The sequence below is a fragment of the Xenopus laevis genome, chromosome 2L, assembly GCF_017654675.1.
Source record: "Xenopus laevis strain J_2021 chromosome 2L, Xenopus_laevis_v10.1, whole genome shotgun sequence".
NCBI classification, from domain to species: Eukaryota; Metazoa; Chordata; class Amphibia; order Anura; family Pipidae; genus Xenopus; species Xenopus laevis.
In genome coordinates, this window is record NC_054373.1 from 158,619,030 (window position 1) to 158,639,145 (window position 20,116).

Here is a 20,116-nt window from a genome sequence, read left to right on the forward strand (position 1 = left end):
ATAAGCTGCTTTAACAGAAAGAAAGGCAGCAAAAAGTGACAGAAGCAGATAGCATATCTATTGCATGTATACATGAATAACTGCCTCTTATTGTACCATTTCCCTAGTTTGTCATTAGCTGACGTTCCTTGCGCAAGCATGAGGGTGAATGTCATTGTTCATTTTGACAAGGCTCTGGTTTCTGTTATAACTCTTCTGCATTTCTGGCACAACTGTAAAAGGCAATAAAGTATAGAATATATAAGATAAGGGTCTTCAAGTATGTAAATAATAACTCTCCACATATGGGAAGTGGCCCAGGTGCACCGCCCTGAGCCCTCAGCATAGGGAGCGGATAAACGGAAATTCTTTGAAGCAGGCACTCCAAAAAGGCAAACTTCATACAGTTTGCTGTATGGAATTTTGTGCATATGCGGGTTCTTCTGCAGAACAATTTTGGTGAACAGTTGGTATTTATCAGCAAAAACTTAAACTGTGTAAAACATTTGGCAGCTGAGGTGCATGTGCTGGATCTCTGTCAACCCAGAAACGCAGTGAACAGCACATATATATACTGTCTGTATGTCAAACCCCAAGGTGATGTTTAATGCTACATTTATTCATTATATAACAAATATAATAAATAAATAGGCCACATGTCTAGCAGCATAAGGGCCCACTGATACCTCGGCCCACCGGGACTTTTCCTGGTATCCCGGTGGGCCAGTCCGACACAAATATAGTACGTCAAACTCCAAGGGGATGTTTAATGCTGCTACATTTATTCATTATATATTATTTATTATATTTGTTAATTATATTTGTATGTCAAACTCCACGGTGATGTTTAATGCTACATTTATACAATATATCCATGTATTATGTATTATATGTGTTCATTATATCTACAGCTCATTGTATATAGGGAAGGAAAATGTACTGAGAACTCTCTCCTTTAGCTGTGTGCTCTATAAAATCCTGTCCCCTCTCTCCAGTCCCATCCCTCTGTTATAACTACAATGGCAGCAGACCCGTCTGTCACGGGAGGCCACAGAGAAAGGGGTCCCAGTGGGCACCTGCAATCTCCCATTTCCATCCATCATGAAGCCGGTGAGGAAAGGGGCAGCTAAATGCAAGATTATAACAATTAGACAGCGAGTGCCATTCCCTATGGTGTAAAAATTAGGTATTTTATACAATATAAAGGGCTGGGACTGCTGGGCTGGTGTTTTTATACAGATCATGGGATTCTAAATTGACTTATTCCTTATAATATACAATTTTCCATAAATCATGTAACACACATAACATCACTATTAAATATTATTATGTACAGCACTATAACAAAACCCTTATATTTGCTAATTGCAGGTTAAAATAAGTACATCAAACAAATGAAGCACCATGCTTCATGGTTTTGTTTTTCCTGGAATACAACTGGGTAAATGAGTATTATGTTACTACATAGTACAGTACAATGTCTTTCCAGAGGACAGAGAAAATGTGTGTCCAGTGTGGTCAGGAAAACATTTCAATAATATCGGGGTGTTACAATTATACAAAGTAGAGAAAAATGTAAAATCAGCAAATAAAAATGATCGAACTATACACTAGGGGGCACATTTACTTAGGGTCGAATATCGAGGGTTAATTAACCCTCGATATTCGACTGTCGAAGTTAAATCCTTTGACTTCGAATATCGAAGTCGAAGGATTTAGCGCTATTCGTTCGATCGAATGATCGAAGGAATAATTGTTCGATCAAATGATTAAATCCTTCGATTCGGACGATTCGAAGGATTTTAATCCATCGATCGAACGATTTTCCTTCGATCACAAATTGGCTAGATAGCCTATGGGGACCTTCCCCATAGGCTAACACTGAGGTTCGGTAGGTTTTAGGTGGTGAAGTAGGGGGTCGAAGTTTTTTTTAAAGAGACAGTACTTCGACTATCGAATGGTGGAACAGTCGAACGATTTTTAGTTCGAATCGTTCGATTCGAAGTCGAAGTTGTAGTTGATGGTCGAAGTAGCCAAAAAAATACTTCGAAATTCGAAGTATTTTTTATTCTATTCCTTCACTCGAGCTAAGTAAATGTGCCCCTAGGAATGCACCAAATCCACTATTTTAGGATTCAGCCAAATCCCGATTCTTTTGTGATAGATTTGGCCGAATATCGAACCGAATCTGGGCCCTAATTTGTATATGCAAATAAGGACTAAGAAGGGTTAAAGAGAACTGGGCACAAAAAGTGGGATGAAAAGTGATATGATGTTAAGAACTCGGATTTGTTCGGCCAGGCACTTGGATTGGAATCCTGCTGAAAAAGGCAGAATCCTGAACTGACTCCTGGATTCGTTGCATCCCTGCTAAACACACCTATCCACAATCCCTCGTGTATTAAAAATAGAAGTAAACCCACAATTACATTTAGCTTTGTTATTAAAAGAAGGAAAGGCAACCATTTACACTACAGCTGCTGCAGCACCAAAACGCCCGTGACTTTAATTTCTCTTTTGCGAATTCTCACATATCCACAAGTGAAATATATACAGTATTCTTGAAGAATCAAACGGAAGCAATAAATGATTAAAAACTTACATCGTAGTTTACAGCGTTGCCATGCCTTTCACTGGACAGGGTCCCCGGCATGTTTCTGAGCAAGTCAATGGCACGTAACAGAGTAGAGCGCAAGCCACAGTCTGTAGTGTCCCGGGATTAAAAGCAAGTGACTATCATGAGCAGCCTGTCACAGTCATTAAAGCAGGCTTTTTTGTGCTATTCTGTGCTAGTAACAAATGAGATTACTTGTAGCTACCCATTAGATAACAGTGAATGAAATCACTTGTGTAAATAGAATTGTAGCAATTGAGCCAATCAAATTGCTGCCCTGGCACATGACTGCCTTCAGAGCACTGAATATATTAATACAAGTACACCATAATTTGTCGGAGTTGATAAGAACTGCATGACCCAGCTCCATTTAAAGCAGTATAAAAAAAAGATTTTATTTTCATTTCCTCAGTGCTCACTACTAGTACTCCTGGCATTTTTGAGCTGTAGCACCGGTTCCTACCATGAAATTCCCCTTGGTCTTAGGGGTACCTTTAAGGGGGTTATTTACTAAAACTCCAATTTTTCTGGTTGGGCTTTTTGGGGCAAAAACTATACTTTTTTTGTGGAAAAAACCCAAATTTTTTGAGCGTTATTATACTCCGATGCTGCAAAAACCTGAATCCAAAAATCCACCATCTCAAACCTTTATACGGAGAGCCACCTATCCCAATTGGAAGTGATCGTGGTTTGCGCTGGGTTTAGCCAGATAATCCAAAAAATTTGGGGTTTTCGGGGCAAAAACTTGAAAAAAGTGATTCGGGAAAAAATCCCCAAAAAACGTACGATTCGGGTTTTCGCACGATTTTATTGAGTTTTTTCAGATCCCATTAATTTAGTTATTTTAATGATAAATGAGGCAAAATCGGGGATGGGAGTTTGGTCAAGCTTTTTTAATTAAAATAATGAGATAAAATAATCTTTCTAGCAATTTGGCTCTCTGCACTAACAATGCGGCCCGCCTGGACCCCCTCTGGCCTTAGGAGACTCTTGTATTAGAAACAGCGCTGTAGTGGCATAATTACTAAAGTTAACATTCTCCTCGTCTAACTTCTGACCATAAAGAAATTCCGTATGTTGGATACTAGCATGTAGGAGATGCTAATATAATGCAGATAATGAGATGCAAAAGTGGCTACTCTATCTTTATAATACAGGTATGGGATCCATTATCCGGAAGCCCGTTATCCAGAAACTTCAGAATTACCGAATGGCCGTCTTCCATAGACTTTATTTTATCCAAGTAATCCAAATTTTTAAAAATTATTTCTTTTTTTTCGCTGTAATAATAAAACAGTACCTTGTACTTGATCCAAATGAAGATATAATTTTGGAAGCAAAACCAGCCTATTTGGTATAACTAATGCTTAAACAACTTTCTAGTAGACTTAGGGCAGTGGCTGGAGATTTGTTACCAGCGATTATTTATGCATAACTGTGAGCGACAAATCTTCCGAAAATGCGTCTCCACTGGAAATAACTGAAATCGCTGGCAGTAAAGCCAACATATTGCAAAGCCACCCAAAGTTGTCTATGATAGTTGGTTTTAGTGCCAATGGAAACGCATTTTCTGGAGATTTCTTGCCCGCAGTTCAGCATAAATAATCGTAGGTGACCAATCTCCCCATCAGCTGCTGCCCTTAAAAGAGAACGAAAGTTTAAAGGGATACTGTCATGTTTTTTTCAAAACGCATCCGTTAATAGTGCTGCTCCAGCAAACTTCTGAACTAAAATCCATTTTTCAAAAGAGCAGATGGATTTTTTAATATTTATTTTTTAATTTTTTTAATATTTATTTTAGACATATTTTCAGTTTCCCAGGTGCCCCCAGTCATGTGACTTGTGCTCTGATAAACGTCAGTCACTTTTTACTGCTGCACTAGAAGTTGGAATGATATCACCCCCTCCCTTCCCCTACAGCAACCTATCAGTAGAACAATTGGAAGGTAACCAGATAACAGCTCTCTGGTAGATATAAGATATAAGAAAAGCACTCAATAGTTAAAATTCATGTCCCACTGCGACACCTTCCGCTACATTGAGTAGGAGAAACAATAACCTGTCAGAAAGCAGTTCCATAATGCAGCACTGGCTCTTTCTGAAAGCGCATGACCAGTCAAAATTACATGATATGGCGCCTACACACCAATACTACAACAACAAAAAAATACACTTGTTGGGTTAGGAATTCAATTTTACATGGTAGAGCAAAATATTTTTCATGTAAACAGTGTAATTTAGAAATAAAAACTACACCAGAAAACAGAATCTATTTAACTAAAGAAGTAGGCTAAAGCTTAACTAAAGAAGAAGGTCAAAAATGTTGTACATTTTGGGGCACATTTACTAAGCTCGAGTGAAGGATTAGAATAAAAAATACTGCGAATTTCGAATTTTTTTATTTGGCTACTTCGACCATCGAATTGGCTACTTCGACCATCGAATTGGCTACTTCGACCATCGAATTGGCTACTTCGACCTTCGACTTCAAACGATTCGAACTAAAAATTGTTCGATTATTCGACCATTCCATAGTCGAAGTACTGTCTCTTTAAAAAAAACTTTGACTACCTACTTCGCCACCTAAAACCTACCGAGTACCAATGTTATCCTATGGGGAAGGTCCCCATAAGCTTTCCTTGCTTTTTTTGATCGAAGGAAAATCGTTCGATTGATGGATTAAAATCCTTTGAATCGTTAGATTTTTCCTTTGATCTTCGATTGAACGAAATGCGGTAAATCCTTCTACTTCAATATTCGAAGTCGAAGGATTTTACTTCGAGGTTCGAATATTGAGGGTTAATTAACCCTTGATATTCGGCCAATAGTAAATGTGCCCCTATGTGTTGGGCTTCTGTACCAGCCCAAGGCAACCACAGCCCTTTACCATCGAAGATCTGTGTCTCCAAAGATGCCCCAGTAGCTCCACATCTTCTTTTCTGCTGATTCACTGCACATGCTCTGTGCTGCTGTCACTTACTGAGCTTAGGGACCCACTCATAATATACAGTACACATAGAATAGAAATGTCACAATATAAGACTGATTAGTAATTACTACATGTCAGCACAGAAACCAGTACAACTAGCATGAGAATTTAATAATCAGCCCTGTAGCATCAGCTTATATTACAGACCAACCTCATTTTCTGCTGGATAATTAGTGACGACCCCTAAGCTTAGCTTCTCAACAGCTGCTCCGAGCCCACAGAGCATGTGAGTGTCATAGACACTTTCCAAGATGTCTGAATGGTTGCCCTGGGCAACAAGGTCCTGTTCCACTACCTACTATCTTGTTAGAAATGTATTAGGTGAATGTACTTTTGCCTTGTAGTTCATTAGCCTTGAATTTACCCTGCTGCTCTGCTATATAATAAATGTTTAACTTATATTAGAGGAAAAAGGGAGTGGCAAGTTCAGATATAATTTGTAACATTGGTGGCTTACCTATTTCCCATAAATCTGCTATACTTAAATAGTAATTGTTTTTCATATCTTTTCAGGTACTATTATCTTCCTTGGTTATATTTGACCTATTCCTACCTTACCTAAACAAACAAAAATAGAGGCTTGCATTCTGTAATTAGTATAGAAACATAGGAATCAGGTGAATTTACTTCTACTATGATAAGCTGACTGATATCGAGAAAGAAACTAGGCAAGAAGCACACTGTAACAGATTTGTCGGTTTTGCGTGATGTCTTAATAAGTGGGAATCATAATAAGCAGACAGAAACGGCATAGAAACACAAACATTGCCATATTTTTATTTTTCTGTGACCCATTTACTAAATTTTCACCTAACTGAAAGGTCTAGTAAACAGTGTTACTGTGCATGAATTCTGTATGGGCGTTTGAACAGGGGATACATACAGAGAGCTCCCAAGGTGTCAGTATAGGACTCACTATTTGATCATAGAATATTTATCACTTTGGGGGTTATTCAAATTTATCTCATTATTTTCTGAAATATACTCCGACCAAATCCGTATGGATTATTTTCCCATATTCATCAATACATTTTCCTGAAAAATTCCAGTGCGGCAAAAAACTCAAAGAAATTGTGAAAATCGTATGAAAATTTGAATTGTACAAATTTTTCGGATTTTCTGGCCGAAAACCACAAAATCTTCGAATTTTTGCACGATCAGGATATCTTCGGGACTTCTCCCATTGCCTTTTATACAACTTCGGCAGGTCTGAGATGCCGTTTTTTTCAAACTTTTTCCATCCTCGGGGTATAATAAATCCCGAAAAATTCAAGTTTTTTTTTCACTAAGAATTTGGATTTTATAATAAAATTCAGACTTTAATAAATAACCCCCTTTATGCTGTGGTACAAGGCTTCAGGGAATTTTCTGCAGTTTGTAAATTACACCGTTTCTTAACATTTGTTTAACATATCATAGGGTATAACATAACCCTTGTATTTGCTAATTAAGGGGGTTAAAAAATGGACAATAAACAAATTAAAGCACCATGCATAGTAATAGTACAATGATGGTTTTATATCCCCTGGTGTACAACTGGGTAAATGCTACAGGTGCTACAGGTATGGGACCTGTTATCCATTATGTCAGAATGCTTGATGCATGGGGTGTTCCAGATAAGGAGTCTTTCCATAAGTTTTTAAAAGTCTGATTTTATGAAAAGAAATCACAATTTTTTTGTGATTTTTGCATTCAGAGTTAAGTAAATAACCCCCTAAAGTGTTCCTTTTTACACATGTTACCAAAATAATACAATTAACAGAGTCGCTGAGGTAAAAAATATGAATTCAAATTTTTAAATTCTTTCTTGAAGTGCCAAGGTATAGCACAGGCAGACTTGGCTGCTGACTCAGTTACTCATGACAGAGGAGCTTATTCAACAGAGTAAAAAAAGGCACATTTTTAAAGGGGTAGTTCACTTTTAAGTTAGTATGATATATAATGGCTAATTCTAAGCAACTTTTCAATTTTTGAATTATTTGCTCTCTTCTTCCAACTCTTTCCAGCTTTCAAATAGGGGTCATCTAAAAAAACAAATGCCCTGTTAGACTACAGATGCATTGTTACTGCTATTTTTTATTATTCATCTTTCTATTCAGGCTCTCTCCTATTCATATTCCAGTTTCTTGTTGAAATCAATGCATGGTTGCTATGGTAATTTGGCCCCTAGCAACCAGACTACTGAACTTGCAAACTGAAGAGCTACTGAATAAAAATCTAAATAACTCAAAAACCACAAATAATAAAACATGAAAACCAATTGCAAATTGTATCAGAATATCACTCTTCACACCACAATAAAAGTTAACTAAAGGTGAACAACTCCTTTAAGTAACTTTTTTTACCCTAGAAAACAAGTTTTATTGTTGAGGCTACAAACTGATGGCAAAATGGCAAACATTTGGATTCTATTTGCATTTATGACTAAGAAACCCTCAAATGCATGTGGTCCAGAATTTTTTACATGGGTGCTTTGGGCAACAGAGGCAACAAAATTCTGGACCTACCACCTTGTTAAACGGGTGTTACATAGTTACATAGTTAAATTGGGTTGAAAAAAGACAAAGTCCATCAAGTTCAACCCCTCCAAATGAAAACCGAGCATCCATACACATACCCCTTCCTACTTTTAATTAAATTCTATATACCCATACCTATACTAACTATAGAGCTTAGGCACAGGTGCCTTTCCTTGGACTTAAAAACTTCAGCCCATTAGCCTAGAAAATGCCCTGCTGCTCTGCTATATAATACATATTTAACTTGCATTAGAAGAAAAAAAGGAGTGGTCAGATCAAACATACAGTATAATTTGTAGTGCTTAACCTCTTTCCCAGTAGTCTCCTACACCTAAATGCTAATTATTTATTACTTTTCAAGTATTATCACCTTCCTTTGTTACATGTGACCTCTTACCTAAACAAATAAAATAGAGGCTTGCCTTCAGTTAAGTACAAAAAATAAAGAAATTAACTGAATTGACTTCTACTATGAAAATCTGACTGCTAATAAGCGAGGAACTATGAAATAAGCACACACTAGGAGGGTTATTTACTAAAATTCGACTTTGTCTAATATTTTAAATAAAAAAAAACACAACCAAACTCATAAAAATAGGCAATTTTACCTTATTTATTATTTAAAAAAAGCTTGATTCAATTGGGTAAAAACGCAATAAAATCAAGCAAAAACCCAAATCATACGATTTTTTCTGGGTTTTCCCCCCGAATTGCTCCATTGGATTTTCGGGCTAATTCCAGAGCAGACCAAAGAAACTTCAAAATAGGATAGGGGCCTCTGCCATTGATTTACGGTATACACAATCTCGGCAGGTCTGATTTTCAGATTCTGGCTTTTTGCGGCATCGGGCTTTAATAAATTTTGAAAACTTTGAGTTTTGCCCCAAAAAGCCCGACCAGATAAATTCAGAGTTTAGTAAATAACCCCCTTTGACTTAAAATTAGCGGGCTCATAATAAGCAGGCAGCAAGCAGCATGAAAACACAAACATTGTCATATTTTTTACCTTTTTATGACTGCTAAATTACCAATTAAGGGGCAGATTTATCAAAATGTGAGTTTAGAGTTTAATGAAAAAAAACTCACCCAGGTTCTAGTCATTCCTATGGGATTTTTAGTATTGTATTTATCAATGGGTGAAAAGAAAGTTAGAACTCAGCATTTGATAAATATGGTTCTAAATATCCCATAGGAATAAACAGAATATAAGTGAGCTTTTATTTATTAAGCTCCAGTGTCACATTTTGTTAAATCTGCCCCTAAATTACCAAATTTTTTCCTAAGATACAGCGTAAAATTACTGTGCATGAATTCTGCAAGGTCCCTGGAGACGAGATCCATTCAGAGAAGCCCCAAAGTGGGAGCAGAGGATTTGTTACCTGATGATAGCTCATGTATCTTAACTGATGGCAGAGGCTTGTGAGAGTGTAGAGGGATTCTATAAATTACACCTTTTTTGACATTTGTTTACAAGAGAGGAACTGAACTGAAAAGACCAAAGAAAAAACAGGCTGCTCAGTTCAAAACTGAACAAATGACAACACTAGTGCACTCATTTCAGGGTACCCTTGTGTCAATTGTGTGCATGCTTAATTCATCAGAGCAAACTGAAGAGGCACATTGGTGCTTGCAGCATATTTTAAAGGATTTGTTCACCTTCCAACACTTTTTTCAGAGCAGTTGGTTTCAAATAGTTTACCAGAAACAAAGACTTTTTTCAATGAATTTCTATTTTCTATGTTTCTAATATTGAAGTGTACAGTGTCATTTTTCCCCTTCTGGGGAGGGGTTGGCAGACCCTGTAAACCGTTCTAAATTGATACATTTAGTTGATACATTTCTTATCTTTGTCCCTGCTGAGCAGAATCTCTGAGTTTCATTAAAGGCGGCTGATAGAATTGATACAATATTTGCTAATACTCCAGAGATGCTGCTTAAAAATGTATCAACGAAATGTTACAAAATTGTATCTGCACCTGAATTACTGAGCTGCCAGACTCAAACACCAGAGAAAGGGACATTCAACTTTAAACTTAGATTTAGGAAAAATGGTAAAAAATGGAAAATAATTGGAAAAAGTCGTTATTTCTGGTAAACTATCTGAAACTAATTGAATTGAAAAAACTGTTGGAAGGTGAACAACCCCTTTAAAGCAATGGGCTGAACTTCAAATGCATACTCATGTTTTATCCATGCTAGTGTTTTGTAGATGTGCTTTCATTCACGAGCCTTAAAATTAGTATTAATACAGGGTAGCCCAAGGAGTCTAGGTTGTACTAATGGGTGTGTCTGCCATAATAGCCAGACCAGAGAGGTAAACAGGTATACAATGCATTCAACACCGGCCTATTTCTGGATCTTAAACATAAGTTTGGGGATTAGTATATCTGGCAAAACATAAAAAAGCATTAGGACATTAATAGACAAAACTTACTTTGTTCACACAAAATTGTGGTGAGGGTCTTCTTTTGGTTAAACGTTTTTCTCTCTCTGGGCTTAGCAACTGTACTTCCTCCTCTTCATCTAAAATCCCTTTAGGAAACATCTCTCTTTACACTTAAAAAAAACAGATATGCTCTTCATTAGTATCCTAAGTCACAAATGACAAGCACATCAAACTATAATATTTATGAAACTTGTACAGGTATGGGATCTGTTAACCCGGAAACCCGTTATCCAGACAGCTCTGAATTACAGAAAGGCCATTTCCCATAGACTCCATTTTATCCAAATAATCCAAATTTTAAAAAACAATTAATTTTTTCTCTGTAATAAGATAACAGTAGGTTGTACTTGATCTAAACTAATATAATATAATATGATATAATATAATTAATCCTTATTGGAAGCAAACCCAACCTATTGTGTATATTTAATGTTTACATGATTTTCTAGTAGACTTAAGGTATGAAGATCCAAATTACGGAAAGATCTGTTATTCAGAAAACAGCAAGTCCCAAGCATTCTGGATAACAGGTCCCATACCTGTATTAGAATATTTTAAGGAAACAAGCTTAATTTGTACAGTGATTAGGTTCCAACCACACATAGGGGGTTATTAACTAAACTTTACTTCTCCCATTGACTTATATGCAACCACGACAGGGCAGAGATGCCGGATTTTCAGATTTGGATTTTTCCATCCTCAGGGTTTAAAAATTTGTGGGTTTTTTTTTTTATAAAATCAGACTTTTAAAAAATCACATATTTTTCGGAATCTATTAAACCCTGAGGATGGCAAAATCCGAATCTGAAAATCCGGCATCTCAGAACTGTCGAGGTTGCATATAAGTCAATGGGAGAAGTCCTAATAATTTTTTGATGTGCGCTGGGTTTCGTGTAATACCCTGAGTTTTCAGGTGAAAATTCCAAAAAAACCATGAAATTTCGGATGGAAAAAAAAACAGAAAAAATCATGAAAATCTGATTTTTTCCCGCAAAGCAAATTTTCGGGAAATTTAATAATAAATAAGTGTAAAAAACCCAAGAGTTAATAGAAAAAATTATTGAGATTAATTCAGACTTTGATAAATAACCCCCAAAGGGTATTCAAGAGGATCTAAAATTTTAGGAATTAATTCAACAGATTTATAAGGGCAAATGGCATATCTGACGTTTCATTGAATCATTCATCTCTAAACACCAATCGTTCAACAATCATATACCAATCAGTATGGTAGTGTTGCTGGCCAAATGTATGTGTGGCCAAATCACTATCCAACAAAAGTGCTTAAAACTGAATTTTTGCCCTTTCTGTTGTGACCGAATGTGGCTCCATCCAAGAGGTAATGTCACTACTATATTTAATGCAAATATTCCAGTCTCACAAATGTGTTCAGTATAAAATTCTATTAAATCAATCAGAATTAGTACAGCTCAGAATTATTGCTGCAAGCATAGGAAGCATCTGCACTATTACTGCATATACAAAGAAAAAAATTTTCCAAGTTAACAGTAGCTACTTAAAGGAACAGTAACACCAAGAAATAAAAGTGTTTTGAAGTCATGAAAATATTATGTAATATTGCCCTGCACTGATAAAACTGATGTGTTTGCTTCAGAACCACTACTATAGTTCATACAAACAAGCTGATTGTGTAGCAATTTTGGAAATCGAAAAAAAGACTATATGGCACAGGTTAAATAGTGGATAACAGATAACACCATTATATTCTACAGAGCTTATCTGCTGTGTAACCTGAGCCTTTTCTCCTTTGAATGGCTGCCCCCATTGCTACACAGCAGCTTATTTATATAAACAATATTAGTGTTTCTGAAGCAAACACAGCAGTTTTACCAGTGCAGACCAACACTTATGCATTATATTTGTATTACTTTAAAACACTTTAATTTTTTGATATTACTGTTCCTTCAAGACAAAGTAAATCAAAGGTATATGCAGGTGAAAAAGTACAAAGCAGGATAAAGAATTTTCAATTTTAATTCACACTCCAAATCACTAAAAATAACACTGTGTCCCCTCCTTATGGATTTATTTAAAAAGACATTACTTGCATGACTTTGTTTTTTCTTTTATTGTATCACAAGGATATATTTTTGGAGTGCCATAATGAATGCATGTTTTTAAAAATACATTTAGATAAAGAACATCAAAATATGCAATACTTTTAAACCAATCGATACTGTACAAATAATGCCATGGTAAGATTGGACTCGGCAAACAATTTCCGTGCATCAAATACTCCCCAAGCATATATTATATAAAGTTTATTGTTTTGCAACTGAATTATGATCCAACATACCAAACCATTAGAGAAGCACAACTATGCTGGACTAAAGTAAGCCAATAACCCACAGGATATTACTGGATAGCCAGGTTTTTCATTTTGGGCCATGAACTAGCAAAGATTAAAGGAGAACAAAACCCTAAAAGTGAATATGGCTAAAAATGCCATATTGTATATACTAAACTTATTACACCAGCCTAAAGTTTCAGCTTCTCAATAGCAGCAGTGATCCAGGTCTTCAAACTTGTCACAGGGGGTCACCATCTTGGAAAGTGTCTGTGACACTCACATGCTCAGTGGGCTCTGAGCAGCTGTTGAGAAGCTAAGCTTAGGGGTCATCGTAAATTATCCAGCAGAAAATGAGGTTGGTCTGTAATATAAGCTGATGCTACAAGACTGATTATTAAATTCTGATGCTAATTGCACTGGTTTCTGTGCTGCCATGTAGTAATTATCTGTATTAATTACTAATCAGCCTTATAGTGTGACATTTCTATTCTATGTGTACTGTATATTGTGAGTGGGTCCCTAAGCTTAGTAAGTGACAGGAGCACAGAGCATGTGCAGTGAATCAGCAGAAAAGAAGATGGGGAGCTACAGGGGCATCTTTGGAGACACAGATCTTTACTGCTAAAGAGCTGTGGTTGCCTTAGGCTGGTACAGAAGCCCAAAACATAATGTACAACATATCTAGACTACTTATTTAGTTAAGCTTTAGTTCTCCTTTAAGGGGGTTATTTATTATGGTTGAGGAAAAAAAAATCTTATTTTCGAGGGTAGTTTTCAGTAAAAATGTGAATTTTTCGGGTTAAAAAGAAAACATTTTTCAGGTTTTAAAAAAAATCGAAGCTGCAAATAGCTTGAATCTGAAAATACTTCAGCTAAAACCTGTCAAGGCTATGTAGAATCAATGGAAGAGGTTCCTTAAACTATTTGAATATGTATGTAGCATTCATGATGCTCGGGTTTTTTTCAGCGGGTTTCACTTTAAAAATCGATAAGTTCAAGCAGTTCTACAGTTTTTTTTGCGAAAACACAATAAATTTGAGCATTTGGGATTTTCACTCCGATTACACTGCTTCAAGTTTTTTACATTTGAGTTTTTTCATAAAAATTCATTTGGGCTTTCCATAAACTGTAAAGTACCACTTTCTATTTTTATAATACTATACAATGTACATAATACATTTAATTCTATCCCTCCCCCAAAAAAAAGTTTGATTTAAACACAGAAAAACATGCCTTCGGGCCCTGATTTGTGGAAAGGTCACCTAGGCCCGGGCCTAGGGCAGCAGGATTTTAGGGGGGCGGCATGCTGCCCAACCACACCCACATTGGTTCAAAAACACTGGGGATGCACAGGAGATACAATAATTCTTTAAATCCCCATTGCTCCGGTCCAGATGATGAAAATTTGCACGAATAAAGGGCAGGGGAGAGGGGCGACAAACGCAGTGGGCCTAGGGGCGCCCACTATGTAAATCCGGCCCTGCATGCCTTAAAATAAATTATGAACAAGTAGCAATAAGCACTCATATAAGAACCAAGCTCGTCCCAAAACATTGATTCATTTAATAACATAGAAAATCTATAAAATCTGAGCTCATCATTTCTGTGACATAATTATGGGAAGGTGCCAATTCACAGTAATTCTTTATCTGAACTCCTCTGTCCCATGCCATCATACAAGGATGCCCAATTCATGGAAAATGTTGTATTTTGTTTTCCAGTCTCCATTAGGAAAGATCCCTCAGCTGCACATTATACAGTATCAAAAGCTATAACAAATCACACACATGAGGAGCTCTAAGTGGTTGTGGATGTTGGGGCCCGGCATTGGACTTTATAAAAGTGCTTTAGGTATAGGATCTTTATCTGGAATGCTTGTGTTGCAGGACACGATGCTGCAGGTGAAATCTGCTTATACAGATTTTTCTCCATCACTTGAGACCTGGAGCTTTCTGGATAAGGAATCCATTATTTGGATCTGCATACCTTAAGTCTGATAATCATTAATACATTAAGGGCCTTATTTATCAAAATCCAAATTCTTCCGAGTATTTTAATAAAAAAATTCCAACCAAACTATACTCCACGATTGTACCTTACTTATTATTAAAAAAGAATGATTTAATCAGATCGAGGACAAACGAAAAAATACAGTTTTTTCGAATCGAATCGCTCGATTTTTTGGGGGCCTTTTCTGAATAGTCAGAAATAATCGGATTTACAAGCTATTTCCAGCACAGACCACAGAAACTTACAAATAGGATAGGGACCTCTCCTGTTGACTTATAACCTCGGTATGTCTGAGATGCCAGATTTTTTTACTTTTTCCATCCTGGGATATAATAAATCTCGAAAAATTCTAGTTTTTTTCCACAAAAAATTTGGATTTTATAGTAAAAAAATTGTGTTTTTTCGAGTTTTTGGCATTCAGACTTAAAATAACCCCTAAATAAAGCCAACAGGATTCAGCTTAGTTACCATCATGTATGAGGTATTGTTCTGTTTTATTATAACAGTGAAATAGAAATCTAGAATTATTTGCTGAAAACTGAGTATATTTTGAGGTTTTCCGGATAATGGGTTTCTGTATACCGGATCCCAAAACTGTATGTACATTCATCATCTGGTTTCAAAGTAGTTAATAATTAATAGTCATAAAACAAAGAAAATTGAATCTTATAACAGGTTATGTGTGTAAAAAGTACAGCACTCAACAACAAAAGAAAAAGAGCTTTATTTAGTTGAGAGGTTCATTGAGTTAAAACACTTCTTCTTTTGTTATAAGTGCTGCTGAGCGCTGTACTTTTTACACATATTATTGTTTTCTTTACTAGCACCCCAGCATTTATCTATTTTCAATGGTTTGCTCCCCTCCTTGGAATAAATATATGTGTATATATATATATATATATATATATATATATATATAGATATATATATATATATTGCACAAATAAGGTCCGCAATCTTATTTTGGACACTGCACCCAGACAACTGTGAACCTTGTGTCGTGAGTGCCGACTCCTCCATTGACTATATATATATATATATATATATATATATATATATATATATATATATACAGTATACTGTATGTGTATATATATATATATATATATATATATATATATATATAAAAAATATTCACAAGGAGCCGCACTCCAATACAGTGAAAAGAATCACATTTTCTTTTATTGTGTACATCTTATACATCCAATGTTTCGGCCCACCTTAGGGCGTTTTTCAAGGATCCTTAAAAAACGCCCTAAGGTGGGCCCAAAACGTTGGATGTATAAGATGTACACAATAAAAGAAATGTGATTCTTTTCACAACATTGGAGTGCCTAGTGAATATTTTTATATGTTTGTTGACCCTGCACCCACATTTGTTTGGAAAAATTCTGGATCAGAGTGCAGCTGCTGGACATTAAATACTGTATATATATATATATATATATATATATATATATATATATATATATATATATATATATATATATATATATATATATATATATATATAAAATGCCTGGGTGCTGGTTATAATCAATTATCCATAACGCAAACAACAAAACTGCACACACAGGGCTTTAGTAAAAAACAAAAACTTGTTGGCTTTATTACAATGTTTCGGCTCCTAAACTCGAGCCGTCATCAGGATGATGTCTAAAACTTTTTTTTTTAATGTCGTCAGACGCCGCGACTGGGATTCAGTTTTGCAGTTCAAGAACTGTTTTTAGAAGAAAATATGCACCTGGTTTTAATGCCTGATGTACTCGGCTCAGAGAAAACCCATTGTATAAAAGAGGAACATGAAGACACGTAGAGGCCAATTTATCAAAGGTCGAATTTCGAATTCATGTGATTTTTTTTTTAATTCGAATATACTCACAATTCAACTGGGAGGTTAAAGAAAAAAATTGAATGTCTAATATTCGATTGAATGGTTCCGATCTGAAAATTCGAAACGTATTAGATTCGTACAAATCTAATTTTTCTTCCGAAAACAAAAAACTCTGTCAGTAATTAACATCTCCAAATGGCTCAACGGACCTCTGCCATTGACTTATACAATAACTTGGCAGGTTTTAGGTGGCGAATATTCGAATTAGGACTTTTTCCATGGCCGAGGTGTGATACATCTCACATGTGAATTTACATTCGAATAGGGGGATCAAGATTCAAATTTTGAAACTCGAAAATTCTAATTTACTATTTGACCTTTGATAAATCTGCCTGTAGTTGTTTTCAGGTCCAGGCACCAAAACTGGAAAGCCATTCAGTTGTCGCCTCTATTGAGATACAAGCATTGATTTTTTAGCTTTCAGTTTAGGGTTGACACCTTTGAGAGCGGCTAAACCCGAACAAAGGGGGCAGGGCAGATAGCATTGGGGGTGGAGCAGTGGTGGGGTGGGTATGGTGACATCAGAGATAATGGAGTTATGATGCCGGGTCAGGGTTATTGCATCACTTATATGCAAATGGCTGGATTTCTCTCCAGTTTTCTCAATGTTTTAAATGGGACAGAAAGTTTTGAACGGACAGCCCTTTGACAAACTGAGACGTCCAGTTGAAACCCACACGGCTGGAAACCCTACATCTATCTTGTTCTGTCTGATAAATAAGACCAATCCTTTAACTCATTAGCTCATTTAGAAAAACTATTTCTTATTTTTGATTGATTCGCTTATTTCTGTTTCTGTAATAACAAGAAATGAACTGCACCTGATAATTTCATGAACCCATGTCAATGTGAGTATCTTTGTATTTAATTGGTTTTCATTTATTGGGCCAGATTATTGTTGAGGTTTCACAAGGCTGAAAACCAAACAGAAAAAGTTGAGACCCGAACAGGCCTTTGAAAAACTGAACAGGTGGCAACCCTATTTCAGTCAAAATTTGTACTTATCTTGGATAATCAAATTACCACATTTTTTCAAAAAGCTATAAGGAAGGCAATCTCTATCTATTTACATAAATTCAGTTCACAGAGAGGGGGAGGTATCGAATACTAGTATCAGTTTGTTAGAAGAAAAAAAGAGATAGTAAAACCCCCACACTCTCCACCAATATCTATTCTATGCAGTTTATGATTCCCCAAATATTATTTACCAATTATTACACTGTACAATAAACCACTCAAATATTTAGTCCTTTTAGGGCTCTTACTCATGAGCGTTTTTACCTGCGCTCCCCTGCGTTCCGTTTTTCAGCGTTCAGCCACAGGGGAGCGCAGGAATAGACGCATTTCATTTTTTCAAATGGGGCTGTACTCACACAGGTGCAGGTAGGCGCCGAACGCAGGAAAAATGCAGCATGTTGCGTCTCAACCTGCGTTCGGCACCTACATGCGCCTGTGTGAGTACAGCCCCATTTGAAAAAATGAAATGCGTCTATTCCTGCGCTCCCCTGCGGCTGAACGCAGAAAACGGAACGCAGGGGAGCGCAGGTAAAAACGCTGATGAGTAAGAGCCCTTACTTGGAATCCTTTTATAGTGTTTCAGCGATTAATTACTTAAAGGAAAACTATACCCCCCAAACAATGTAGGTCTCTATTAAAAGATACTGAGTAAAACAGCTCATGTGTAAAACTCTGCTTCATGTAAATGACCCATTATCATAATAATATACTTTTTTAGTAGTATGTGCCATTGGGTAATCATAAATAGAAAATTGCCATTTTAAAAAATAAGGGCCGCCCCCTGAGATCGTACGATTCACTGTGCACACATACAAACCACATGTAAGGTCACATGAGCCAATTAACAGACAGAGTTGTGCCTTTTGCTGCCTCACTTCTTCCTGTTACAGTTAGTATTGTAGTATTTCTGGTCATGTGATCTCTGAGGCAGCACAGATAGAGTCACGAAATGGTGGCTCAAGGCAAGAGATGTAAAAGGGCAATATTTATGTAAATATATATTCCAGTTTGGTAAGATTCTTTAATATGTCATTCAATTTGATATAAACTATCTGTTGCTTAAGTATTCATTTTGGGGGTATAGTTTTCCTTTAAATAGAGGTAATAAAGTGACAGTGCTAAATACAAAAATGTCATTAGATTAGATTAGGGATGCACCGAATCAATTCGTTTTGGGATTCGGCCTTTTTCAGCAGGATTCGGCCGTATCCTTCTGCCCGGCCAGACAGAATCCGGATCCTAATTTGCATATGCAAATTAGGGATGGGGAGGGAAATCGCATTACTTTTTGTCACAAAAGAAGGAAGTGAAAAATGTTTTCCCCTTCCCACCCTTAATTTGCACATGCAAATTAGGATTCGGATTCGGTTCGGCCGAATCCAAAATAGTGGATTCGGTGTATCCCTAGATTGGATACAACTGTATAAATTAAGTTAATTAGGTACCATATGGAAATCAATCAGTTAATCAATAAAAATTCAAAAATTTAATGAAATTACCAGTTCCAGCCTAGTTGCAGTCTCAGACTGCCTAGATTTCCAAATATATATCAATTAAAAAGATAGCGCCAGTGCTAGTTTAGCACTAGCACTATCTTTATAATTGATATCTATTTACGTAATTAATCGCTGAAACACAGCATTAAAGGACTAAATATTTGAGTGGTTTATTGTACAGTGTCATAATTGGTACATCATATTTGGGGAATCATAAACTACCACATTTTTTCCACAATATCGAAAATAAACAAAGGTTATCGGGGTATTCAGGGCTATTATTATTTTTTTTAAAATGTATGACTTATTGAAATGTAGCTCGCGATATACCACCATTATAAGATACATTTAAAGAGATGCAGGGTCATTGCTTTTTTAAAAGGCTTGCTATATATCATGATTATAAAAGGGCTATAAAATATTTAATGTGGCGGTAGCCCTGTGAAGCGTATAGACTATATATAGAGAGATTTACCTAGTGGTTTGTGTGTCCCTCTGCCTCCCCGCACAGCAGGACTGTATGTGAGAGAATAGAGTACATTACACTAAGTCTACTGAACTTTGGACCCACAAACCGGTTGATCAATAGGAAGCAGAAGCCCACACAACGTGACCTTTATGACACTGCTTATGTTGCTGGGGCAGTAAAACAAGCGCAGCCAGTCTAGCCGACCCAGGAGATAATCAGGTACATGTAACGCTTCATTTGTATTCACATTGGTGCTGCCTTTGACTAAACCTTTCACTGTCAGCAAGATTCAAATGCTGGAAGCTATAGAGTTAACGTGAAGCGCTGAGGAACCGGTAAGACCACATGAGGGATGTCCCTGCTGAACCACAC

At 36.4% G+C, this 20,116-nt stretch overlaps 1 protein-coding gene across 1 annotated transcript in view; it reads right to left on the reverse strand.

The window, feature by feature from the left end:
• atp7b.L (ATPase, Cu++ transporting, beta polypeptide L homeolog) overlaps positions 1-20,114 on the reverse strand; it is an 82,723-nt gene extending 62,609 nt beyond the window's left edge. The window contains exons 1-2 of the mRNA XM_018247610.2: positions 19,751-20,114; positions 10,536-10,657 (exon numbers count right to left, since the gene is read on the reverse strand). Coding sequence (XP_018103099.1) covers positions 10,536-10,646 — 111 coding nt within the window. The 5' untranslated portion in view covers positions 10,647-10,657; positions 19,751-20,114. The remainder of the gene's footprint in view (positions 1-10,535; positions 10,658-19,750) is intronic.
• Between the last annotated feature and the right edge of the window lie 2 nt (positions 20,115-20,116).